The sequence below is a fragment of the Sinocyclocheilus rhinocerous genome, unplaced genomic scaffold (genome assembly GCF_001515625.1).
Source record: "Sinocyclocheilus rhinocerous isolate Xijiao unplaced genomic scaffold, SAMN03320098_v1.1 scaffold1874, whole genome shotgun sequence".
NCBI classification, from domain to species: Eukaryota; Metazoa; Chordata; class Actinopteri; order Cypriniformes; family Cyprinidae; genus Sinocyclocheilus; species Sinocyclocheilus rhinocerous.
The window spans coordinates 1,000,708-1,028,004 of record NW_015626862.1 but is presented as its reverse complement, the minus strand read 5'-3'; the positions used below and the strand labels follow the sequence as shown (position 1 = coordinate 1,028,004).

At 36.4% G+C, this 27,297-nt stretch overlaps 2 protein-coding genes across 4 annotated transcripts; one reads left to right on the top strand and one right to left on the bottom strand.

Moving 5' to 3' along the window:
- The first annotated feature begins 2,634 nt into the window (after positions 1 to 2,634).
- LOC107716747 (clusterin-like) lies at positions 2,635 to 8,387 on the top strand. Its single transcript, XM_016523298.1, has 9 exons — positions 2,635 to 2,902; positions 4,783 to 4,913; positions 4,995 to 5,143; positions 5,937 to 6,107; positions 6,192 to 6,597; positions 7,247 to 7,387; positions 7,534 to 7,760; positions 7,841 to 8,016; positions 8,112 to 8,387. The coding sequence occupies exons 2-9, from the start codon at positions 4,826 to 4,828 to the stop codon at positions 8,122 to 8,124; spliced, it is 1,371 nt and encodes a 456-aa protein (XP_016378784.1). The 5' UTR covers positions 2,635 to 2,902; positions 4,783 to 4,825; the 3' UTR covers positions 8,125 to 8,387.
- A 2,616-nt stretch (positions 8,388 to 11,003) lies between these two features.
- LOC107716724 (ralBP1-associated Eps domain-containing protein 1-like) lies at positions 11,004 to 27,204 on the bottom strand. 3 transcript variants are annotated; one of them, XM_016523266.1, is made up of 21 exons: positions 26,920 to 27,203; positions 26,601 to 26,806; positions 24,705 to 24,828; positions 23,727 to 23,905; positions 23,126 to 23,282; positions 22,278 to 22,399; positions 20,747 to 20,912; positions 20,595 to 20,658; positions 20,180 to 20,334; positions 18,489 to 18,610; positions 16,813 to 16,893; positions 16,337 to 16,424; positions 15,500 to 15,598; positions 15,336 to 15,408; positions 14,987 to 15,117; positions 14,817 to 14,881; positions 14,536 to 14,709; positions 13,794 to 13,883; positions 13,567 to 13,715; positions 13,120 to 13,225; positions 11,004 to 13,033 (listed from the first exon to the last, which is right to left on the bottom strand). In XM_016523266.1, exons 2-21 carry the CDS (start codon positions 26,751 to 26,753, stop codon positions 12,965 to 12,967), a joined length of 2,367 nt encoding a protein of 788 aa, XP_016378752.1. In that variant the 5' UTR covers positions 26,754 to 26,806; positions 26,920 to 27,203; the 3' UTR covers positions 11,004 to 12,964. The 3 variants fall into 3 exon arrangements, with proteins under 3 accessions (XP_016378752.1, XP_016378757.1, XP_016378765.1); XM_016523271.1 differs by having other exon boundaries at positions 22,278 to 22,393; positions 26,601 to 27,203; XM_016523279.1 differs by lacking the exon at positions 16,813 to 16,893 and having other exon boundaries at positions 26,601 to 27,204.
- Positions 27,205 to 27,297: the final 93 nt, after the last annotated feature.

Here is a 27,297-nt window from a genome sequence, read left to right as displayed (position 1 = left end):
TATATACATACACCTTTTTTTTTTTTTTTTTTTACATATTCTGAAGAATATGTGAGTGTAAAAAGTCACCGCTGTGAATGATGGTAGCCTACAGTGTTGAGGTTGGTTGCAAAGCTGTTATTGTCCCAAGTGTAAATAATAATTCTGGTCTCTATATGACTTAGTTCCCTCCTTCTAAGTTATTGTTGGCCAGGTGAATCTTAAATGTGATTGTTTAGAAAAATTACACACCTTTCTACAACATGCTGCATAATTTGTGTAGGATGAGATACTGCTGAAGATTCATGCTTACTGTATGGTTACAGGCTTGTTCAAATCATAAGTATAAACAATAATAGTAGTGATGCTTGCTTTAGGAAACACTATTAATTATTAATTTAAAAAAAAGAGAGCCAGAGAGTAACCCCAGGTTTGTACTATTTTATATTTAATGAGTAGGATGACTTGACAACATTTTACAAATGCATGACATCAGAAAGAGGGTGTGGCTCTGCTGTTTGTCTGGATGTGTTATTTGCCCACATGCAATGTTCCCTCTAATTTTTTTTCTTGCGGAGCAAAACTTTTCTCTATTGGGCAGACATTACGGCCACCTGAGCAAAAACATTCTTTATACCAGACCTGTACAGTGCGCACACAAAAAAGTGTCTAACTTTTAACTTTAATGTGCTATTTGTATTTAATTTGACCCGTGACTAAATGATGTACATTTTAGGTTACCAGAGAAAACTTTTTTTTTATTTTTTTTTAACAGTATAATACACTGCCATTCTGTCACATGATCCTTCAGAAATCATTCTAATATGCTGATTTATAACCAATGTTGGAAACAGTTGTGTTGCTTAATATATATATATATTTTTAAATGTGTGATATTTTTCTGGATTCTTTGATAAATAAAATGTTAAAAAGAACAGTGTTTCTTCAAAATATAAATTTTGTGTTACAATATACACTACTATTCATGGTCAGTTTAAAAAAGAAATTAATACTTTTATTCAGCAAGAATGTGTTAAATGGATAAAAAGTGATAGTAAAGACTTATATTTTTAGAAAAGATTTCCATTTTGAATAAATGCTGTTCTTTTTAACTTTTTATTAATCAAAGAAAAAAGTATCACAGGTTCCAAAAAATAAAAATAAAAAAAATTAAGCAGCACAACAGTTTCAACACTGATAATAAATCAGCATATTAGAATGATTTCTGAAGGATCATGACACTGAAGACTGAAGTAATGATGCTGAAAACTCAGCTTTGCTTCACGGGAATAAATTATATTTTAAAGTATATTAAAATTAGAAACCAATATTAGAAATTGCAATAATGTTTCACAATATTACTGTTTGTTTCTGTATTTTCGATCAAATAAATACATCCTTGATGAGCATAAGCGACTCTATTAAAAAACAAGGTAAATTATTTATTAGGTTTATAATATAGACCTAACATAATATAATATCAAAACAAACTGAAGCATTTAAACTGATAGAATAGAATAGAACAGAATAGAATAGAAAACAAACTGAAGCATTTGAACTGAGATCTGCTCATTGCGTTGGCTCTCGATTTGAGCTATTTCGTCCGCAACCATTAAAATATTCGGTTGCTACAGCGACTCATTTGGCACACATCATTAGTGCGCGCGCGCAGTTTAGAGGGAACATTGCCCACATGTCCAGTGGGGGAAAATGTAGGTTTAGACATGCTATTTAGACACTGTGCAATATCTCACACATCTTATAAACATGCTTTGAATCACATCTGTTACACCAAATACACAAAATAATGATCTTTAAAATAGCATCATATGACCCCTTTAAATATCAGAATGTTATGAGCTGTGCTTTCCTGACATTTAGGTTCCTCCGTCTTTACGAAAAGCTACCTGACAAGCTATGACGTGATTAAAATGCAGTTTTCATCCACTACAGGAGTGGTTTGTTGCCTTAATGTGTAATAAACAATTTTTCTTTTTTAAGGATTTTTTCCCACCATGTAACACTAGTGGTATTTTGCATGTCAAAAATCACTGGCCTTATTACCAAATCTTGGGTTCAATCATTTTATCAACTTGTTTTCCTTCGTTTAGCACAAGTTTTCTGTATCTTTTTGACACAGATTGATCACAGGCCTCATTTATCTGAGCTGATGCACCTCAGTTTTTGAGTGAACACTGCCAAAATTATCCACAAATAGTGCTCGTTTCATTCAGAAACTGAAGCTCAGATCAGTGAGGCCTATGACCGATCAGTTCCAAAACAAAATAAAAAAAAACGACCTAACTGAAAGAATACAAGTCGAAAAAAAGATTGAATCCAATATTTGGTGACAATACAGCATAGAATGCGGCAGAATATAGCAAGAAATGTTTAAAAGTCCAGTCATTTTTGAATGGGAACACCAAATTAGGTTAAAGATTTTCAGCACAGCACAAGGGTTAAACTTGGGCTTGTATAACCTGCACACTAGTTTATTTATTTTCAGCACCGTTATGAACTAATTCTACATGATTCACTTAATTATTTACTGCACAGCTAAAGCAGATGTTATGCAGGTCACATTAAGGTGATTCGCCACTTTTAAACGTTGCAACTGTCCGACAGTAATGAATTATCCACATACTGTCTTTGCCGGTAAATTTTAGAAGGCATATTTTCCCGTAAACCCCATGTTCAGGCAGTGCCTCTACAAGCACAATGACATGAGCGAGATGGTGCAATATTGCCCACTTCTGGTCAGAGGGAGCCACTGCCGTTGAGAATAACAGTTTCTGGAAAAGTCCAAAGCCACGGCCATTCTCATCCCGGGAATCACGTCGTCAACATCACCCAGCCTCCCAGTATAAAAACAAATCAGAGGAGGCACAGTCCATCTGCAAGGAAGATTAAGAATCCAAGCAGGGTGAGTACAGAGAGCATGTTACAAGGATGTTGACAATCTTGATTATGTAAATATGGTTTTATAGATAGTATTATTATATAATTGTGTATAATATATACATTTATGTGAGATGTCATTTATATTCTGATTCCAGTGATGTAATACCTATTTGCTGTTTGACGTACTATAAAATTGCATTTTAATTAATGCTGCGTTTATGCATTTTGCCAATAACCCACTACTGCATAAATGTAAACAAGATTCTGTTTGTACTTGGCATGAGATAGAATAACATATAATTTATGCTGTTTTTGAATTACAATCCATCCTCATGTGGTTAATGTCATCCAAAGAGTCTAACTGGGCTGTTTGTTGAATCGAGTTTGTCTGTGCCTTCCCTGGGCGAATTTGTATAGATTTTTTCATTGCAGAGAGGAATTTGTCTCACAGCCCCAAGTCAATGAGGGGAACTAAGCCAGGTCAACTGCATTCAGGATGCATACTGTGCCCTAGCAAGATATCATTAAACAAAGCAAATCCCCTCTCTCAGAGAAAGCCATCTGTGTGATACGCTTGGTTTCTTATAAACACCACATGCCAGAGATGTGTAACCTCATTCCAAAACAAATATCCCAAGATTAGGCACAAGGACAAGATTAAAACAAACTAAAGCAAGAAGAAGATAAAATGGTATGCTTGCAACAAACAACATTTTTGAGGAACTTCAAGGTTAGGTTATGGAGAAAGCAAAAATCTGCAAGTTGCACACGATATATTACACCACAAAAAAGTAACTTTCCATGTGACTCAGTATTTCTGTCTGTTCACTGGCTCTTCCAACTTTTGTGCATGTTTCTTATGTAACTAGGCTCCTGGCTTTAATCTGGCAGAGTTGGGGTTTCTATGTACACGTACAGAGGCTAAAAAGAGGAAACTTGTCCCCATGACTGACTCAGCTTTTATGATGTTTACTAGACTCTGGTGTGAATTATGAACTCAACAGCAGCTGTTGAGGACCACTGGTTTGTCTTTAGAAATAAAAAAAACATGATTAAAAGTGCAGCGTTATTAAAAAAGGGTAATCGACTTGGTCTCACACACATTTCTGCAAATTCACAAAACTGGGATTACGTTTTGTCAGAACGAATTTGTGAAGGGGATTAGCTCTCAAATCCATGTAATCAGTGAAGGGAACATAAATGTTTGCAAGTTTGCTACACTTCTAATGATTTTGTTCTTCAAAGCCTTTTGGTTTGATACTGGTTAAAGGGATAGTTAACCCAAAAGTGAGTCATCATTTGCTCATCCTCATGGCGTTCCAAACCTGTATGACTTTCTTTCTTCTGCACAACACCAAAGAAGATATTTTTACCCAAAACAACACTGGACCCCATTGACTTTAATGTATTGAGAAGAAAAAGCCTTTTTTTTATTTTTTTTAAATATCTTCTTTTGTGCTCCACAAATAGAGAAAAGCATTCAGGTTTGAAATTACATGAGGTTGAGTAAATAATGACAGAATTTTTATTTTTCAGTGAACTATCCTTTGAAAATGTTGTAGCTGAACTATCTTAAGGGAGACAACATTTTTGACTATGATGTTACAGGATGGTACAAAATGGCACAATAAATTAGTTTGGCCCTCTGTTCAGAAACATCAAGGTCGCAGAAAGACAAATACCACTATTTATATCAGACCTACTATATAAATAGACATGCTGATACAATGGATTCATTGCCCACATAGTCTAAGCGTGTCTCACACAAACCACTTGTTAAACGTGTGGGTTTTGCAGTTGTTTATGTTCATCATAAACTTGCTGAGTCACTTTCATCGCAGCTTAATTAAAAAAAAAGTTTCACTATTAACTGACCCACTTTTTCCTGACTTATGTTCATAGTGTTAAACCACTTCTGAAACCAGGACACTATCAGCCACCAAAGATGAAGGTCTCATGGTCTCTGCTGGGACTTTCTCTTCTCTACCTCTCTGCGGAGTGTCTCTTACCCCCAACTAAAGAGGAGCTCAACCGTAAGTGCAATTTTTTTTTTATGTGCAGACATGTTGTGCTCAATTAGGGACAGTAATGTAACCGTTATTACTTATTGGCAGAGATCTCACTGCTTGGTGAAAAGTACCTGGATAAACAGATTGAAAATGCCATCACGGGGGTGAAGGAGATGAAGACTGTGATGGAGCGAACAGAAGAGGATCACAAGAGGTTCCGGTCTGAACTAGAGAAAACTAAGCAACAAAAAGAGGTTGGATGGATTAAAATTGAAAGTATTATGTATTATGTAGATCAGTCACATAATCTACATATATTAATACATTTCAAGTTGTATAAATTAACTAAGTAATTTATTATGAATTAACAAAGAACAGTAGTATATTTATACATTTAATAGAAATGTATAAATGTATAAATACTTTATATATGTATTTATACATTATAAAGAATAATTATGTATATCAATTACATAATCTACATATTTTAATACAATTAATGAACATATCAAGTAATATAAATTAACACTAAGTCATTTATCATGAATTAACAGTAATATATTTATAATTTAACATTAATCAAGAACTATAAAAACAGAATGATTATGTAGATCAATTATATAATCTACATATTAATACATTTTTAACATTTCAAGTTGTATAACTTGAGAACATTAGGCAATTAATTTTGAATGAACAATTATGAACAATTATGATTAATTACATAACCTACACATATTAATGCATTTGTAACTTTTAAAGCGTATAAATGAACATTAGGGTAAATTATTATGAATTTAACGTAATATAATTATATTGAAATATTAACCTAAATCAATAAATGCTGAGAAAAATTGTTCGTTATTACTTTATGACACCCATTGCATTAACTAATGTTAACAAATTGAATTTTATTGTAAAGTGTACCTGCAATCTAATAAAATAACCTTCATAGATTTTTAAGTTTGACTTAAGTGTCTAAATATTTTCTGGGGCCCTTGCAGTTAATTGCTCTTTTTTTCTTTCTTGTACTATTCCATCAATAAGAATGCTCTGCTGGAGGCTCAGGAGATGGAGGAGAAGCTGAGTGAGCAACAGAGCATGTGTAATAAAACCATGCAGGCTCTGTGGGAGGAGTGCAAGCCCTGCTTGAGGAAAACTTGCGTTAAGTATTACTCACGCACCTGCAGCAGTGGAGCCGGCTTGGTGGGACGACAGGTGATACGTCTGCACAAACATCCCTGCAATTACCCTGACTTCATTCTGGCGTTTGCAACCATCCCTCTCTTTGTCTGTTTTTAGCTGGAGGAGGTTTTGAACAGGACCTCTCCCATCTCCATTTGGATAAACGGGCAGAACATCGAGACCCTTTTGGACGAGGACCAGCAGCAGACCAGACGCTTCCAGGACCTGGAGGAGCGGTATACAGAGGTTGCAGACGGAGTGGACAACATCTTCATGGACAGCATTAAGGTGTTTGACCACATGCGTTCCTTCCACCAGCCCAGCTTCTTCCCCAGTCCCTTCCGTATGCCCAGCATGTTTGATAGTCAGTCCAGCCGGGCCGCTCGTGTCTACAGGTCCCCTTTGCACAACCAAGATATCCACAGCTTCCACAGCATGTTCCGCCCCATGATGGACATGGCCAGAAACATGTTCAACTCATTCGGGCCCGACATGGGAAGTGATATGGATTTCCCTTCAGAAGGTAAATTTCAGGGTTTACAAGCCTGGATGTAACAACATGTACAAAGTTAAGTGTTGTAAGCAATATCCATCAAACTTAAAGGGACAGTCCACCCAAAAATGACATCATGTCGCTCCAAATCTGTATGACTTTCTTTCTTCTGTTGATCATAAAAGATATTTTGAAGAATGTTAAAACAGTTTAGGTTCCCATTGACTTCCACTGTTTTTTTTCCCCCCCAATAGAAGTCAATGGGAAACTAAACGGTTTAGTTACCAACATTCCTCAAAATATTTTCTTTGGAAACAAATGCAAGAAAGAAAATTCTGTCATCATTGCTGTTTCAATCCTGTATGCATTTTTTTTAATATGATAAAAATTAATATATATAAATATTTATAATTATTAATATATATTATTTATAAAAAATAAATATTAATTAAAAATTAACAATTTAAAAAACAAACTACTATTTTATATCATTATTGTGTGTTATGTCATATTGCCATAGTAAAGAAAAAATTTTTTCACATCATATATATGTTGTGAACGAAATATATATATATATATATAATTTTTACACAATATTGATATAAAATAGTTGTTTGTTTTTTTACTTAAAGACTGCTTATACCCCAGATGCCTTTAATCTGTAAACCTGTATTCATAGATGGCAGAGTAAACGAGGATGTTATTATAACAAAACCATTTGGAAATGATAAGATGACCTGCAGGGAGATTCGTCGCAATTCTGCCGGCTGCATTAAACTGAAGGATGAGTGTGAGAAATGTAAAGAGATCCAGCATATTGGTAAGTGCAATATTTAAATACAGTACATGTCTTAATTTTATGTTATATTATCCAGCATAGAACTTCAAATTTGGTTCCAACTTGGGATTTTTTTTTAATGAGAATTCCATGTTATATAACAATTAGAGCTTTGTTTTCTTCATCAGACTGCTCTGGAAAGAGGCCCCTGGAAGGCCCCCTGAAGGAGGAGCTGGAAAGGGCTCTTGCCAGGGCTGAGAGATTCACCCAGGAGTACAACAGCCTGCTAAAACGATTCGAAGAAGAGATGTTCAACACCTCTAGTGTGCTGGACCTGTTCAACAAGCAATTTGGTTGGGTGTCCTCTCTAGCTAGCCACACCAAAAATGAAGAAGGCTTCTTTAAAATACAGGCAGTAGGTGCTAAATATGATTCAGCACAACTGATACTCCTTTCACTATGTAGATCACTCAGTTGGCAACATTTTATGTGCAGGTGATGTCAAAAGGCTCAGATAATGCAGAGACCCCAGGTGACACTAAAGTGTCAGCCAAACTGTTTGACGGGCCAGATATGAGCTTCACAGTGCCAGGAGACATTCCCTGGAGCGACCCGAAATTCTCACAGGTGGTGGCACAGGAGGCTTTGGATCGTTACAAACAGAACACTGTGTGAGTCTTAACACCAATCTTTTCCTTTTTAATTAGCTAAAATCTTATTAATGTGATTAAAAATGTATCAAATATATTCATGTTTTCCTCTCCAGGGTCACAAACTAAACATTCTGGAGGGCCGGCACTTCTGGTGAAGAAAAGATATTCTCTGAGAAAACCGAAAAGCACTTGAGAAGATCCTTATGAATTAGAAATACAATACTGAGAGATGTTGTACTTGTGTAGCTGGATATCTGTTGTCTAGAATTATTCCTGCTGTTTCATCCTGCTTAACATTCAGAGACCCTACAGAAATTATATAGAATTAGAGCTTATGAATTATAATCAACTTTACATTGTCAAATACCAATAAAACACAAAATTCCACATTTTTCTCATCTCTTAATGAGCTAAAAGACAATTTCACACTGCAGATTTCCAGACATATTTTGACAAAGGTAAAAGGTCACCTTCTATAACCTTTACTCACTTTCCTCCACTGGTGGAACTTCCAATCTCCATCCAAACAGCAGAAACCTTTAAAACAAGACTGAAGACACATCTCTTCTGAGAGCATGTGTGGAGTAATTCATAGCCTTATTATATATTTCTGCACTGTTCTGCATTCACTTCTAATGGTAACAAGCAGGCCCGTAACCAGCTATGAGGCCACCGAGGTCCGGTCCTCGGTAAATTTGTCATGTTTAAAAATAAAGTTTGTTCTTTGAATAACTAATTTGCTGTTAAACTCCTCATATGAATGCCTGAATGACATGTATAATTCAGTTTAGACAGTTTGCAAGAATGTTTAGCGTTGCCAGATCCAGCTATTATAAGCGTTTTTCGACTTGTCTTTTCCACTTAATTTAACGCTTTAGAAAGTTAATAAAGTAGGAAGTTGAGTTTAGAGTCAGCGATATCTTTATCTTATTTGCAAAAGATTGGAAATAATTTCGGTTTATTTTTTGTTTGTTTTAGTATCAATATCTGGCAACACTGCATCGCCGGCACTTAAACTAAAAGCAATCAAAAAAGCCCATGGACAGATTTTTGCTGACAGGATATGACATTCGGTAAGGGAAACGCAAAAATTATCATATTATCTGCCATAAACGTTATCAATGCTGTCAAAAGCAGTAGCATTTAACACTAGTACACACAGATCTGTAGAACAAGTAGGTTACAGAATGAAATGAAATACGCAAAAACTAGCCATGAAGAAGTATACTATGTCATTCAGTATAGTTAAATTTTCACAAATCATGCTATAAACTTTCATAAGAGCACTAGACAAAGTTATTGTAGTTATGCATTGTTGCAATAAACTGATAAAATTATCCACCCTTAAATATAGTAAAGTATTAACACATTTTGATGCAATAAATAGGGTATGATTTAAAAATAATCATCCCTCCAAAACAGAGAAAACATCTTTCACAAACATCTACATGTTTGTTAAAGTGTTTATACAGTAGTGTATATATAATGAGTTGTATTTGTAGGGGTTATTATAGCACAATTCTTTAACACACACACACACCCAGACCTCATTTTAGAAGCCCGAGTACGGCCATGGTAACAAGTTGTGCTATCACAGAAAATTTTATTTTACCCTTGCATTAATAGCTTCTGCCTGAATTAGATAAATGAATATGTTAACATAATGAATAATTAATCTCAATATCTAATTAAAGAAAATATTTAAGCAATATCAGATGAGCAAGACTGCTATTCTTTATCCTAAAATGTTCAGGCTCAAATTAGAGTTTTAATGTGGTTTTAGACCATAGACCTTACTCAGGGTAGCAATGTATTTCATTTTTGACAGAAATGAAAATGAGGCTGTGAGGGACCGAAGTACAGTGTGTTCAATGGATTGTACTGTCGTTTAACATACGGATTGTTCAGACAAAATATCTTTCTGGAAAAACTTTCAATGGACAAAAACTGCATAAAACAGTTTTGAAAGTTGTGAGCTGTGAAAATTATGTGATCTAGGACCTTAATACAGTGCATGCCATTGTAAAGACTAAGTATATCCCTAACAGCCTTGTTTTCATCCACGTTAAATTCAATATAGCATCTAACCTGACTATAGTCTTTGCTAAAGTCTTCCGTATCGGGACTGTTCTCTAATCAAAAAAGTCTGAAACTATATGTGACCCTGGACCACAAAACCAGTCATAGGGGTCAATTTTTTTAGACGTATACATCATCTGAAAGCTGAATAAATAAGCTTTCCATTGATGTATGGTATAGAACATATGGATAGGACAATATTTGGCCATATTTGGATTGGAATCTGAGGGTGCAAAAAAATCAAAATATTGAGAAAATCGCCTTTAAAGTTCATTATTTTTGGCATAAAAGAAAAATCGATAATTTTGACCCATACCATGTATTTTTGGCTATTGCTACAAATATACCCCAGCGACTTAAGACTGGTTTTGTGGTCCAGGGTCACAAATATAATTTGAGTCATTATTCTGTATAATTAAGACCAACAGAATGACTGAGAGTGTGATATTGCTTTTATACATCAGTTTAACAAACAGGAAGTTAATAGTAACTTATATTTTAGACACAATACGTGTCTAAATAATATCGCCTGTTTTTTCCTCCACCAATGAAAATTCCACACAAAGTCGAAACGGAATCAACCATTTGGTCTCCAAGCAACACACATATTAGCGGTGTTACAGAATCAGGGTTTTTGAACAAATCAATGATCAAAGTGAAAATTTCAATGAGTCGCTCATAAAGACAGCAGTCACTTGTTTTGTTCTTAAATGAATCCGTGTTTTTGAACAAATCGGCTAAATGAAGGAGTTAACGACTCCATGATAAAGACAGATGCTAATGAGTTGCTAAGTAACCTCTAAAGCACAGACTGACGCTCTTTCTGTAACAAGAAAACAGACAAATGGAGTAAGAGAAACCGTTGGACGCTCTTGGACGCTGGACTATTGGAAAACAGTTGGAGCGCTTGACAAAAAAGGAAATTATTAAAATATTGTGCCATTTTTATTTTGTGTAAAAATCACACAGCTGCTAGTTCATTCTGCAGAGAAACATCCATGCAGTTAAACATTTATGATCCCACAGCCATTGTATAAGCAATTAAATAGAATATTTGCTGTTAGTCAGCAATTAATGCAAATTTACATATGAGATCAAAAGGTGTGTATCATACAATATACAACCTACCCCTGATACAGTAAATCAGCCTGAACAGCAGGGAGAAAAGGCTCGTCTTGATTTAACATGGGGGGACACATTACTGTGAAAACCTGCACACCAGGAAGTAAGGCTTTAAGGAGTAAAAGAAAAACACAGACGTCAGTCAAAACAAACGAATGGATGAAAGACATGGTGCAAGCCTATGTAACAACAAAAACGTCACATTAGTTCAGACGTTACAGTTACAAATCAAGTGGTTCATCGTTAAGAGCCGTTTTATACGAAATGAGATCGTGAATGACATGCAAAAATAAGTACGAGAAAAGACAAATGAAAGCCGAAGGGGAGAAAGTGCAGTCATTGTTTCAGGTCTCAGGTTTACATACTGATGATGTCACAGAATTTATGATGCAGGACTGATGATGTACCATATGAGGTACAGCCAACATTTGAGACGGAGAGGGACATCTGCCATCCCGGGGTGAAAGACAGTACAAGGTTGAACGGGTTGTTTTTTAGTAACACAACAGTGTGTGTTAAGAGAAGAAAAGAAAGCAGTTCTTGATGACACGTTTGTAACTGTCGTCCTCAAACTCTCTCACGCATATGAAACAAACACACACAGATGTGCTGTCCACCGATATGGCAAGGAAGAAATATTAAAGGGGCAGTTCATCCAAAAAAACTATTCTGTCATTTGCTCAAAACCCATAAGATTTTCTTTCTTTCATGTGACACAAAAGGTGAATTTTTGAAGAATATCCTGGCCGCTCTTTTCGATTTAATGAGAGGGCTTACAAACAAAAGCTGCATAAAAGCATTAAAGTTCTCTTTGCCATTTTGCTGACAGTGACTGTCTGATTTGTGAACAAAAGATTCATCGGATTAGTTTGAATCTTTTCAACGATTCAGGTTATCCAGGAAAAAAAAGAGAATGAGTTATTCACAAATTTGACTGATCCAGTGCTTAAGTTCAACACAGTTCATTGGAGAAAAAAAATCAGTGTCTGTTCCTTGCACACAGCAATCATATGACCACAAAATAATTTAAATATAGCACACTTTTTGCAGTTTCTTTTGTATTTTTGGAGCTTGGAATCCCCAGTCCTTATTTACTGTCATTATTTCGAAAAGATCAGCCAGGAATATTCATCAAAAAAACAAAGTCATATGAGTTTGTAAAGACTTGAGGGTGAATAAATAATGAAAGAATTTACATTTTTGAGTGAACTGTCTCTTTAACAAGTGCATGTCAGAAAGCGTACTTCTGAAATAGTATGATCTCCCAAAAATCAGTTCTCCCCTCTTTACGACCAGTGCATGGCCTAACATGATTGTCTGAGCACACACGGGTGCCTCTAACATGGAAGAACATGACAAGCTGCCTCAGGACTCTGGAGAACAGGAGGGGAAGAGGCTCCTTCATGTTTACCAGAATTACAGCCTCCTGCCAGTCATGCTGTCAGGCTCTTGCCTCACATGCTAAACAGAACCTGCGATGTCTGGGGTATTACACACACAACCACTCAGACTTTCTGTTTCATCAAAGTGCCATAACGAATAATGTTCCTGGACCCCATCCCTCTGAATGGCTGTGTGAGACAGAACAGTCTGGAGGAAGCAGCGATCGTGTCTCTTCTCACACAGTCAGCAGAGGAGTGGAGAAAGGGTGAAATGGACATCCTGCCAGAGGATCCAACAGACCACTCAAAAAAAACAAAAAAACAACTGGGGTAATCACTCTTTCATACACACAAACATTCAATCTGAAGCGAACACACTCTTTTTACAAATGCGAAAATGGTCTAAGCTGTTCCAGTTGCACTTCAAGCGATATTCTTTCTTCTAGCAGGTCCTAAGAAGACAAAATTTGGAAAAAGACTTTTGAACAGCTCGTCTTCTGAAAAAAATGTGGTCACATTCAATGACATCTCACAATACCTTCAACTGCTGCTGTAATTCACTGTTGAGTCTGGCTAAAACCGTATTGGTTTCTTTGTTTCTTCTAATGGAAGCCTGGATGGCCTTCTTATCTTTACCGATAGACCTGTTTTTAAACAGAACAGGAAGAGGAAGCGTACTTTAGAGTACAAGGAAACATTAGGAACATCGCTGGGCAAACCTGTCAACAAAAACTCCAGTACTTATATGGGGGAAAAAAAATATTATATTGCATACATATACTGCATTTTATTTATGTTCATATATAAATATGTATTCATATTTATTTATAATTTTGAATATAACAAAAAAATATAAATGTATCCCGACATTTTTATGATTTTTTATTGCTTAATTGTGAAAATAATGCCACAATCAATAGAAAAATAACTTAATAATAAAATAATATTCCCTTTTTTCTCCTGGTGGAGCGACTGTCGAGCGTACCGTGGAATTGAGGGCTGGGTTGCTAGAACAGTGGCTATGACGTTAGACTTTTGCGGAAGGTCCTCCACATCTGGTCTGAGCTCATCTTCTGATTTCAGTCTTCGACGAACGGGTTTAGGGGGTGGGGCCAATGGAGTGGATACTTTGGCCTATTAAAACATACATTGAGCGATTATAATGCTAAAGTAACATGCAATATGAAGACTGGTTGGTAGAGAATGGCTTACAGAGTTGACAGTAGTTGCATTTCGTTCCTCTGCCTGAACGTCATTCTTTGCTGTTCTCATCGTCCCGGTGGTTTCTGCACATCTTTCTGCCTAATATATATATATATATATATATAAAAACCAGTTCAACATTTTAGGGTCAGTGACCTTTTTTTTTTTTTTTTTTTGAAAAAGAAATAAATGATTACTTTTTTCCAGCAAAAGTGAGAGTAAAAACCTTTATACTTTATTTTATAATTTCCACAAAAATATTAAGCAACACAACTGTTTTGTTTTTATTACTGATAATAATAATAAATGCTTCTTGAGCACCAAATCGGCATATTAGAATGATTTCTGAAGGATCATGTGACACTGAAGATTGGAGTAATGGCTGCTGAAAATTCAGCATTTTCATCACAGGAAAAAATTACATTTAATGATATATTAAAATAGAAAATAATTATTTTACATTTTAATAATATTTCATAATATTACTGTATTTTCGATCAAATAAATGCAGCCTTGGTGAGCATTAGAGACTTCTTTAAAAACATTTTAAAAAACAATCTCAAACTTTTGAAAGGTACTGCATATATATTTAGTGCATATATAGATAGAAATTTAACATTTACTTGTGTAATACGCATTCATGTTTTTGTTTTTTTTTAAACAATCCATCTGTGCATTTTTTTTTTTGCACCACAAATAAAGTTTTTTCTTCATAATCTGTCATCATTATAATAAATGGCTCCATTTGTACCTGTCCACTGTCAGATGATATCTCTCCATCATCTGCCGACTGGTCGACAGCAAAAACCTGGAACTGGCTGAAGTCAGCAAAGTTGGGTTGTTCTGGCATCTGATGGGGTGACGTGCTGGTATGTGCTGGAAGACCATCTCCCTCTACCGAACGGTGACCATGTGGCACTGATGTCTGGGGATTTGAACATTACATATTGAATTACTCTTCTATAAAAAGTGTAATAGTTATCTAATTATCTGAAAGCAATTTATACAGAATTGCTAACCACTGGGCTATACCTGTGTGGGAAGTGGTCTGGGAGGCACTGCTGGGGGAAAGGCAACTACACCTGGCTGTTGCGGACCTGATGGAGAAGTAATTACAAAAGAGAAATTCAGCTTTTCCTAACCACACCCCAACAAAACAAGAAGCTATGAGTTACCTGATAACTGGTTGTGTGTGTGCATACCTGCAGGGACAGCAGCAAAGTTTCTGTTCATGTCTAGAGAGGAGGACCGTGAGTGAGAGGCGTTGGGGCGGGGCGGAGGTGGGGGCGGAGCCACAACCTTCAGTCCTTCCGGGGAGGTGCCGGAGTGAGACCTGTAATAGCATGAGCTGTAAATCTTTTTTGGCTGGAAATGTCACATTATGTTCTAACCAAACATGATATGACGAAAATCGCATCTAAAGCACTAAATCATTTCCAAATCTTATCCATGTTAATCTGAGCTTTTCTTCTAGCTACAACAACACAAACAGAAAGAAGAACAAAGATTAAAGTGAGTCTGAATTTGGTGCCACTGCAAGACTTTAAGTACCTTTGTCTGTTCACAGCACTGGAAATGGGCTCTTGATCAGATGTAAATGAATCTGAGCTGCTATAGCCATCTCCTGTAAAAAGGAAGGGCAATGCTCTCAATGAATTACGGGAAAAGATTTCCTGCCAGTCAATTAAATGGTTGAATAGTCCAGATGTACTTACCAACAGTGGTACCAGGAAATTTAACAGTTGCTGCTAACTTGGTCTCATCAGAAAGTTCTGGTGGTTTCGCCATTAACGGACTTGTTGGATGTGTGTGATCTGTAAAACAAGAGTAATCCAATTTGTTTCTAATCAAATTATTACATATGTCCATACAGTAACTATACTACTAGTTAAAAAGTCTGGAATCAGTAAGATATTTTTTTAAAGAAATTATAATTTACAATTATAATTACATTTTAAAATATTATAAAATAGAAAATTATTATTTTAAATTCAGCCTAAGCATTAGAGGCTTCTTTCAAAACCACTGAATAAAATCTGACATACCCTAAACTTTAGAACAGTAGTGTATACCAATGTTAGATTATTGTGGAAGAAAGAGTCCTATAGCAGATTTCTAACTGAAAATTACAAGTTCTATTAAACAACTAGTTGTTTTACATTTTCTGAAGAAAATATTGGTGGTGCTTGCCCATGCAAAAGTCGTGATTCTAAGGTGCTGTAGATGGCTGCTAATGTGTTTTGGGTGGTTGCTTCCTTGTTCAGGTCAAAAGCTCAAACCTAAGCCTCTGTGATATGCAAAATATGGCTTTTGGTTCTTTCTTCAAAGCAAGTCAATGAGATTTTTAGGGTGAAAAATATTATTAAAAAAATTCTAAACCCCCAACCCCAAGTATGAGCAAAAGCAATAGTGATTAAGAAGGACAATACACCAAAAATAACGAGAAAGAAAAGACAAGTGGATGAATTTTGAGAACAAAACTTTAAAATGTTACAGCTTAAAATTCAGTCAAAAATTGAATATGCAATGTAAAAGCACATAAACAGACGCACCGCTTCCAGTTCTCTTGAGCTCCATCTCTTGCATGTGGATCTTGCTGGGTGTCATACGAATGGGCACAGGGTGGACTATTGCTGTATCCTACAATGAAACAAGCACATCAACTGTTGCTGTCGCATAACTACAACTGTGTTTCACTGAACTTAATGAAGATTTATCATCTCAGTTATAAAGAAGAACAAGGAATAGTTAAGACCTGGCACTGAGTAACTATAAACAAACATTGTATCACAACACCGTCAAAGGACAGCCAGCAGAATCATCACTTGGATTACATGATACAGTATGAAAGAAAGAGCATGAAGGAATTATCGATAAGCTCAGCAAGCAAAACAAAAATGAATCATTTGATGATGGCACTGTGGCTATAAATTTATACTGAGGACATGCGCTCTCAGAGAGAATTTACAGAGTATTAGGTTAATGAATATCATTAATCATTAAAAAGAGCACTGAGTGATTGACTTACAGGGTCAGCTGGTGCAATGTTAGAATCAAATTGGGTCAGAGTTTGTGAGCTTGAGGAGCGTTCGCTAAAAGTCTCCCACTGCTGGAGAGACAGAGCAGAGACATGTTAGCAAGGTGGAGCAAATCCACTCCTCACACGAGCAAACAGAAGCCATAATACAACAACAGCGTGCCCTCTCCGCCCACTGACTGTTAGGAGAAGCCCGTGATTTGTCCGGCTGCATATTCTCTGGTGACCACAGAGGAACAATTGTCTTCCTAATGGCCTTATAGGCTGAGATGGAGAATGTCACATTTTATTTCCCAATTACAAGGATCAGCTTAGAGGAAACAGGCTGTAGTCATCAAAAGAGAACCCCCAATAATTAGATCCTGTAGATCAAAACGTTACTGACCTGTTTAAAGGTGAAGTGTGTAATTTCATAGTCAATTGAAACTGCGAAATGAACGACTATTTGAACAGGTTTTTTTAAACAGTCTTCCCATTTGCCATTGGTCGACCCAACAGATAAAATCCCCTGACATTGTTTGAGCCAATACAGCTATGTCAGATCGGGATGCTCAAACAAATATTCTGCAAACTCTCCAGAGCCACATTGTTACACTTTTTTTCAGAAATGAATCAATAAATATCTTAAAGTTACTTACTACTTATTAAGCTGGGATAGGAGAAAGCATTTAATATTCCAATAAAATAATTGCTTTCTTAAATGTCCCCAGTCCTATTTTGCAATTATTCTGTAGGGAAATGTTTGGAAACCAATTTCTGCCATACATGGGGAAAAAAAAAAAATCATGCTTTGGTAAATCATGATTTTAACATAAAAAGTTGAAACTATGACAGAGGTATAATGATGACATCAAATTTACTTAAAATCATAATTATATGACTTCTTATCTCATAATTCTGATTTAGCATGTCATAATTTTGACTTTTGTCATAATTATGACATAGTAATAGTATCTCATCATTTTGATATTAATTGATATGAATTTTGTCAATTATTTACCAATGCATGATTTATGTGGCAGAAATTGGATTTCATAGAAATGTGTTACTTTTCATTATATTTTATTTTAAAATGTGTTACAAATTTTATTTAAAATGGTGCTGAACATTGGGATCATAACACCTAGTCCTATCATGCAAACTAAAACTAAAAACTTTTTTTTGCTTCCAAAATGGCTTTATGCTGACATAACCTTGAAAAATAATGTCAACCAATAACATTGTAGCCCATTGTGCTGGTATAAAATGCCCACGATCCAATCAAATCCTGGTATTGTTTCCCACTGAATATTTTGTTTCACTTGGAAATGTGTCACATTATGAAGTATTCCATTAAAAGTAGTCCAGGAGGTTAATCTAAGACTTAAAAGATTTATTTTAAAAATGTGACTTCAGGTCAGCAGTTTTGACTACAAGGCCGCCACATTCCCCAACAAATCAGTGAAGAATTAACTGTAATAACAATTCTCAGTGAAGAATTAACTGTAATAACAATTCTCATGAGAGTGTTACATGTCTGGAGATGAAAGTGTGCTTCGCTGGCACCATTTTCTCCTGACCAGATGTGTATTAGTTTCATTTACTCATAAAGACAAAGGCAGATAGAACTACAAATTACAAATAGGAGTGAAAGAGGTAGGGTACATTGAGAACACCAAAGTCCTAACCTCATTGCTCTGGTTGAGCTCAGGCCAGTTCTGGTTCAGGGAAGGCATGGAAGGAGACTTATTTGGAGTGACCTCCACAGGGGAAGCAGAAAAGCCAGCTTCAGGAGCAGGTTCTGGAACTCCTGAAACATACAGACAGACAATAAAGACTTTGTGCAGACACCTGAACATCATTCAACATAAATATGGAATAGGCAGAATAATACTGCATCTTAAAGGTCAAAAACGTCATAAAACTTCATAAGGATTCTCAAGGTCCCAAGGGCAAAATGTTGCTAAGATACAGGCTCACTTCCTATGTTATTACAATATTGGAATTAGAAGCAAGTTTGTTCTCTGTCTACAATGAAACAAAAATGCCGGGAAGAGACAATATCACATCCAATTGCAACATATTTTAGACTTTATATGCAATTATGAGGACTGAGATTTTGGACAAATAATTTTATTGCAACCCAGAACATTGGCTAGTTAGGGCGAAAACTTCAATTGAAAGATATTTATCACTTTTAGCACTATTGCAGTGAGTCTGGTTACAAGAAAATGTTAAAAACACAGTTTAAACAGTGTTTATGTAAAATAATAGAGAGAATATGAAAATCCACACAATAACTGAACATGCAGCTTTTGTTCAAAAGGTTGGGGTTGACACAATTTTTAAATGTTTTTGAAAGAAGTCTCTTATGCTCACCAAAGCTGTATTTATTTGATAGAAAATATAGTAAAACAGTCAAATCACAATATCAATATTATTACAATTTAAAATAACTTTTCTGTTTGAATAGATTTTATAATGTATTTTATTCCTGTGATGGCAACGCTGAATATTCAGCAGCAATTCTTCCATCTTCAGTGATACATGAACCCTTCAGAAATAATTTGGTAACACTTTACAATAAGTTTGAGTTCAAATAAGTTTGAACAATACTTCTACAGCATTTATTAATCTTAGTTCATGTTAATTTCAACATTTACTAATGCATTATTAAAATCAAAAGTTGAGCTTGTTAACATTAATTAATAAACTGTGAATTAACATGAACTAACAATGAACGACTGTATTTTCATTAACTAACATTAACAAAGATTAATAAATACTGTAATAAATGTATTGTTCATTGTTTGTTCATGTTAGTTAATACATGAACTAACATTAACTAATGAAACATTATTGTAAAGTGTCACCAATAATCTTAATATGCTGATTTAGTGACCAATTTACACTTCTAATTATTTTGTTGAAAACAGTTGTGCTTTTTAATGTTTTTGTTGAAAATGTGTGTGTGTGTGTGTTTGGTGATTTTTTTTTTGAAAGAACAGCATTTATTTTAAATAGCTTTTTTTTAGTATCAACAAAAAGTATTTCTGTCAGTTACAATCAATTTAATGTATTAGTATACATTTCTTAAAAAATAAAATAAATAAAACAATTACAGACCCCAAACTTTTGAATGGTAATGTTTGTGTCTGAATAGAGCACCAGCAAGTGGTCACAAAAACTTATTGTAATTACACCACATAAGTATTTCTTGATATACCCATGTGAATTTGGAAATGGCACTCTGCACATATTATATTCAGAAAAGGTTTTAAAAAGCACTCTGTATGCAGATCTGTGAAACGTTATGAAATACCTGGGCTGGATATTTCCCAATCTGAAGCTGTGGTTGGCGTGAGGCTTTTCTGCTTACCTGCTGAGTCATCCAAGTCAATAAGCTTTGGCATTAGGCTCTCGGGGAGCTTTTCAGGAAGGTCATAACCATTTTTCCTGGCGACCACAAGATGAAATGCAGCACAGAACTCATCAAGGGTCAGTGCACCATCTTTATCAAAATCTGATAGCTCCCTGCAAGGTAAAGCAGGTCAATCAATACAGATCAGATAAATATTTTAAGGCACAAATAAACAGATGACAGGGACGCCATCCTTTTTCAAGGACAGGACATTAACAAACTGAATGCAAATGGATACGATTATCAACTGATGCTGTTATGGAGTGGCAACATATGCATGAGTTCTTGGTTACACATCTGTTTCAGACAATCTACACCAAGGTCATCCAAAACGAACAAAGAGAGACAATGTAACTCATGTACAACTACTTACCAAATGTGAGACAGTTCAAGAATAGGTAGTTTCGACTTTGTAAAGAATTCCTTTGCGGCTGAGCCTGAACAACAGAGCATGGATACATTTTTAGGCTGGTAAGTTCAAAACAGAATAAAGGCAGTTACTGTTCAAAACAAGGTCTCACTAACCAGGGATTAAACCAGTGAGATCAGTCTGAATGGTCTTAAACTGGTTTATGTAATACTGTCTTTGCTCATCTGTGATTTTCCAGGGGTCATCATAACCACTGATCTGTCTTTGGATTTCATTTGTGGTCATTGCAGACGGCACAGTCCGTACTGTTGTGCTCTCCGGCTGGAGCAGAAGAGCAGGGAGAAATTAGAATTAGATTTTGTAATATACTTATATTATTCCTGCTGAATAAAAGTATTTTTAAAAAAATCTTGCTGTTACTACACAATATATAATAAGTTTATTTATTTATTTTTTAACATTTTAAAGGGGTCCTATTATTCTTTTTCACTTTTGGAATTTTAGTCAGTGTGTAGTGTGTATGTGTGGGCATAACAAAGATCTACAAAGTTACAAATCTCAAAGTCCACTCCAAACGGAGATATTTCGTTTAAAAAAAATCCTTTTTCAAGAACTACAATGAACGGCTCGTTTGGACTACAGTGTTGTTTTCCGGGGTTTGTGATGTCACAAAGCGGCCCTATTAGCATAGACACAGCCCTGAGTGAGCAGCAGCAGTCCAAATGTCAGTGCCAAAGATAGAGATACAATGTCAGTGCCAAAGAAGCATTACAAGTGTCGTGTGTTGGAATGCACCAACGAACATAGGAGTCTCCATAGACCCCTGAGGACATGGTGGTTAAATTACCAACACTTCGTGCGTGAACGACCAGACAAAGTAAGCATCACGTGTCACATTTTGTTTCCCAAAAGAGCTTCTTGGCACTCTGTAAGGCTAATGTTGCTAAAGCTACCATTGTCTCTGCCTGTTGTCACTGATGTTGCCTTCATGTGCTACCAGAATGATCGTAAATAGGAATGTGGTAGTTGAAAATTGCATATGGAAGCAATGTGAGTCGACCGCTTGAATTTGTTGAGCTCATAATGTGATAGCACGCGAACGCACAATGAGACCAGCTATGTCGTTATTTTTATCGCGCCGTGCTTCCCGTCTGTGTAATTCATAAACGCGCATTTACTGCACAGTACAGTCAGATTATGTGATATTGTCCTGTTTTGCCGGAGCATGAGCTCTTGAAGCTCCGCACTCTTCTGAAAAGGGAGGTGGGAGCACCAGCTCATTTGCATTTAAAGGGACAAACACAAAAACGGCGCGTTTTGGCTTATAAAAGGGGCAATTTCAACAAGCTATAAAAAAAATTTATCTGTGGGGTATATTTTGAGCTAAAACTTCCCATACACACTCTGGGGACATCAGAGACTTGTTTTACATCTTGTAAAAAGGGGCATAATAGGACCCCTTTAAACAACATAAACAACTACCTTTTTTTCAAATTTCTAGTATGATCAGTAATTCTCTGAACATTTGGGCTTTGGCAAATATTTAATAAGGTCTGCTTTTGTGTTGTTGTGAACACAACAGTAACCATCTGTTCTGCCACAGAAGCCTTGGTTACAGCAGTCTAGTGGTGACAGATCATGTTGTATACCTAACAAACGTATACATGGAGGCCTGCATTGCATTACCTGAGCTGATGGGGGATGCATTGGAAGTGTGCTGGAGGGGGGCGTGTCTGTAAAGCTGACCCAACTTTCCTGGACAGGAGGGGGTGAATGGGCGGACCACATCCCATCACCTGTAACTGGTCCTTAAACAAGACACAGAGAAAGAAAAAGAGGAAAGAAAGAGAAACAGATAACAGTTTAAAAAAGGGATAAGAACGAATCAATATAACAAATTATACTTCTTGAATATTTTATAAGAACATCATGTGACCTTTAATTTCAAACATCCATAAGTACTACTGATCTTTAAGACTGCCTACTTTATAATAACTTTCATTAATAAATAATTACCACATTACATTTTACACTATAATGTTTAAATAAATACATAACATAACATTTGTTAATGGTAGTAAGGAAGGTTATTGTGTGACCTAAATAATATATGATTGTATTATTGAACATTAAGTACCTGGCTGTGCTTCTCTAAAAGGTGGCCAAACAACTCCTGGCACTGAGGGCTGTCTGTCCACGTTTCCACCGCTGGCCTGGCGTTTGTGCTTCCTCCAGGCATGGGGCGAAGTGGGAGGGGACTGGTGCGGTGACACTAAAGGAGATGTGGTGTCCGGCTGGAGCCAGAGATAAACAAAATTAATTACTTAGTAACTTTATAGACTTCCAGCCAAACAGATGGCCTTGGAACAGCAGAGATACACGCTGAAGTAAATAAATAGTCCTTTTACAGATCCAAAAGAGTACACTTAATACATAGACTCTATGGAACATTAACATAACATTTGTTAATGGTAGTAAGGAAGGTTATTGTGTGACCTAAATAATATATGATTGTATTATTGAACATTAAGTACCTGGCTGTGCTTCTCTAAAAGGTGGCCAAACAACTCCTGGCACTGAGGGCTGTCTGTCCACGTTTCCACCGCTGGCCTGGCGTTTGTGCTTCCTCCAGGCATGGGGCGAAGTGGGAGGGGACTGGTGCGGTGACACTAAAGGAGATGTGGTGTCCGGCTGGAGCCAGAGATAAACAAAATTAATTACTTAGTAACTTTATAGACTTCCAGCCAAACAGATGGCCTTGGAACAGCAGAGATACACGCTGAAGTAAATAAATAGTCCTTTTACAGATCCAAAACAGTACACTTAATACATAGACTCTATGGAACATCCTGGAGTTAACTGCCTTGGCACAAAGAGTTCATGGAACTCCTCAGTCATCAGATAAATGCTGTAACCACTAACACACAACACCCCAGGTGATAACAAATAAAAGAGCAAAATTAAGAGCAAAGACTGATTTTCCTTTCTTTGTCAATACTGTTGTCTAATAAATATTTACTACATAACAGACAGTGACAGATCGAGCTGGCTACATTTATCCTATAAGGCCTAATGCACTGATTTCATATTTTGACACATATTCAATAATAGCATGCATGATATATGCTGTAGTACCTGTGGATCTACAGTGGGCACACAGGGCTGAACTATCTCATGCGCTGACACTTTTTTGGCTTGCACTCGCCCTGGAGGTCTGGGGAGGTAGGGCCCCTGGTTCTCTGGGTCTGCAAACATGTGCCTCATCTCCTGCTCGTTCTTGCCCATCACAAAGATAGGGAGGGGCAGATCCCTGACTGCAAACACAACTCCACATCAGACTTCTGCATTCAGAGACAGATTTAATATTCAACTACTGCCAGCAGTGCTAAAATAAGCACTACTATACTGACTGCTACAGCTGACTAGAGGTTGAAAATTTTGATTAATAATTTTAAAATAAATGGAACTGAAATCAATAGAAACCATCCAATGCATATTTAAATTCCAAGGTACTGTCAACAATTTCCTGTTGACTGTGTCTTCATGTTCTTGCAGTATCTTCAAGGCTACGAGCCGGATTTTATTTCCTGCTTATTTGTACTGCTGTCAATTTCTCATTCTTTTACAAGGCCTTGTGTCTAACTTCCCAAAATTAATGTAGTGCTTTTGCACAGGGCTTCCTGTCAGGGTCTGGGTTTATATACAGAACAGCCATGATAGTCAATAAACAAATAGGAGCATTTGCATTTTGGCTTAAAGGCAAAAACCAACATTTCACAGAAATATACAAAAGCAACAGGAAAAAATGCAAGCAATTTAAATGCACAACATACTATTCCAGGACTCGAACCTAAATACTAGCATTAAAAATGGCTCTTGTGTTTGCAATATACACATTCAGTCCTTTTCATCAAAGAGGCAGTAAGATTATCCTCTAATTCTCGTTATGTAACGGGCTGCAACTGCCACAATGGATTCATTTGTAAAATGAGTGTCTACAAAATTACAAGGATGTGATAACTTTACATTAAAAGAGCATTTTGATTTGGTGCATATGGTACACACGTGCAGAAACAGCTATAAAAGGGTTTCAGAAGGTTTTTTGCTACCCACCACTGTTCAGGCTCTCCACGCGCAGGGGCAGTCCAGACTGGGCCAGTGCAATGAGCTTCAGTGCAATGTAGAACTGACTCCGACCGAAATGACCTAGACGTGTGGCCCCGCAAAGTTCAGTAATCTAGAACAATGAAAACAGAACTACCAATCAGATAAACTGACCTTAGCATCTACAATACAATGGTGAACATTCAATAGCATGACCAGAAGTGAGTATAAGTTAATGCCTCTAAAAAACAAACAAACAAACACACACGATATAAAGCACTAAGCTGGATTTGAGATAACTAAAAGAACATTTAATGAACAGTGAAGCAAAACAGTCCGCCAATTATTTGATCTCAAACTACTTTTTTATTTAAATAAAATATATATAAATAAAATAAATGCAGCCTTGGTGAGCATAAGAGACATTTTTCAGAAACAAAAAAATTACTGATGTTTTTTTTTTATTATTATTATTGGCTTTAAATAGTAATTTATTCCTGTGACGACATAGCTAAATTTTCAGCAGCAATTATTCCAGTCTTCAGAGTCACATGATCCTTCAGAAATCATTCTAATATGCTGATTTGCTGCTCAAGAAATATTCCCTATTAGTATCAATGTGGAAAACAGTTGTGCTGTGCAATATTAAACCGTGATACATTTCAGGATTCTTTGATTTAAAGAACAGAAGCTGTTTGAAATAGCTTTTTGACAGTAGTGTATGTAACATTAATATGGTGTTACACAGATGATATTATAGGCCAGGCATAGTATGCAACAATTAATTTTTTTACTATATGTAACAAGGGGTATGTATCTCTATCCACTATGGGTCTCTTGTATTAGACAACAGTTTGGTCAATCACCAATATAATGGCAGTATACATAATACAACTCACTCAAACCAGAAAACTAATAATATTTAATACACATAACTGTTAATCAGTCAAGTTGGCACAGTTATCAATCTCAAAATTGCAAAATGTTGATGTAAAATTAATGAAACATTAGAAATCCATTAGTAGAGAAACAACATCTAAAAAAAGTTGACATTTCACACAAGTAAACCTTCAATGAAATGCCCTTGATGACCCCTTCCAATTACTAAAGTATAACAGATCAATAAATCTGTTGCTCAGACAAGATCAACACCACAATAAAAAGTTGCAGTCTAGCAACTCATGGACACACCCCTTCAAGAATCTCTGGCCACAAATCTATAAGCAACTAGACAATGAAGACCACAAGTATTTGAAACTTGTTATGCTCTAACAGTGCTGACTGCTGACTATAGCAACAGATGAGGTAATCAGCACCAACCATCAGTGAAGAAACAAACATCTCTCAATGACACTTCAAGAGCCAACAACCTTGTCTGGAGTCTCCAAAAAGAGTAGACTGAGGTCAAATATTATAAACAAGTTATGATCAGCTGAAATATAGTTAATAAATTAGACTGTTTTGACTCATTCCACAACAAAGGGTCACACATTATGCATAACCCCAAACCTCCTTTCTTGCATTAATACTTTGATAAGTAAGAAAATCACCTTTCACGAGTCATCAGTGGTGTATAGATCTCATGGCAAAAACAGAAAATAACTATTTATGCTAATATTTAAGAGGAAGCAGGCGCAACTAATAATTCTACAGACTTGCACAACAGGAAACAAAGTTTAACCCTACCAGATGCATCACCCTTTATCTGTGCAACTCACCAACAATGATATGAATTCATCAGATCCGTCTAAACACTCTTGACATCACCCAAATGATCCATTAGAGCTATTAGCATTTCTGAAACGATTAACTCAAGCCATCAGTTTAACTTACTAAAGTGTATAAGCGTACCAACAAAGATCTGTTGACTAATACACACATTACTGAATCAGATGCATACTATACCTGATGGACCACTTCGTTTGAGAGCTGGGCCGCCCGGAAGAGGTCCAGAACTTTGCCATTTGAAGCCACTTTCTTGGCGTTATCCACATCACAGGAGAGGAAGAGTTCAGAGTAATATTTCTGCTCGACATCGCTCAGTGTTAAACTCTCCATCGTGGCATCAAACCCGCAGCTGGTGGCTTCACCTTATCAGGCCAGTGTCGTGCCTTTCGGGGTATGAGCAAGACAAGAAACTAGCAAAACACAAGTAAGATCCTTCTGTGAAATGGACGGACTCGAAAGAGGGTGTTTTGGGGTGCTTGTTGTTGTTTTTATGTACCGTTAGTCGCTGTCTTTGCTCTTGTCTTTTGGCCCTCGCAAAGTCAACCAAACTAATATAGCCTGAGACGTCGAAATTCCGCGGTAACAACGTCGAGACTGGGTTCCGCTGTCGCGCTGGCTCTTTACGAGGAGGATATGGCCGTCGGTGGAGCGGTAGAGCTCGTGTAGCCGCTGAGCGATGTTAGGAATAAAGTTTCGGGCTCTTCGGGCTGCTTGTCCCTGCAGACAGCGCCGCCATTCCTGGACCCCGTGACGTCATGGCCCAGGCGCGGAGGACCCGGATGGAGTGTGGCGTCACAGATGTGCCGTCAGCTAGCGTGTTTCGAAAATTTGCTGTTTCATACATGTAAAAGCAAATTTAGCTAATCTAAACTCT

Coding starts and splice junctions, on each gene's coding strand:
- LOC107716747 (XM_016523298.1), top strand. CDS start 4,826: ATGAAGGTCTCATGGTCTCTGCTGGGACTTTCTCTTCTCTACCTCTCT. Junction 6,108..6,191: donor CCGGCTTGGTGGGACGACAG/GTGATACGTCTG, acceptor GTCTGTTTTTAG/CTGGAGGAGGTTTTGAACAG. Junction 7,761..7,840: donor GCTTCTTTAAAATACAGGCA/GTAGGTGCTAAA, acceptor TTTTATGTGCAG/GTGATGTCAAAAGGCTCAGA.
- LOC107716724 (XM_016523266.1), bottom strand. CDS start 26,753: ATGGAGAGTTTAACACTGAGCGATGTCGAGCAGAAATATTACTCTGAA. Junction 20,913..22,277: donor TGCATCCCCCATCAGCTCAG/GTAATGCAATGC, acceptor CTTCTGCTCCAG/CCGGAGAGCACAACAGTACG. Junction 15,409..15,499: donor ATTTCCTGGTACCACTGTTG/GTAAGTACATCT, acceptor TCCTTTTTACAG/GAGATGGCTATAGCAGCTCA.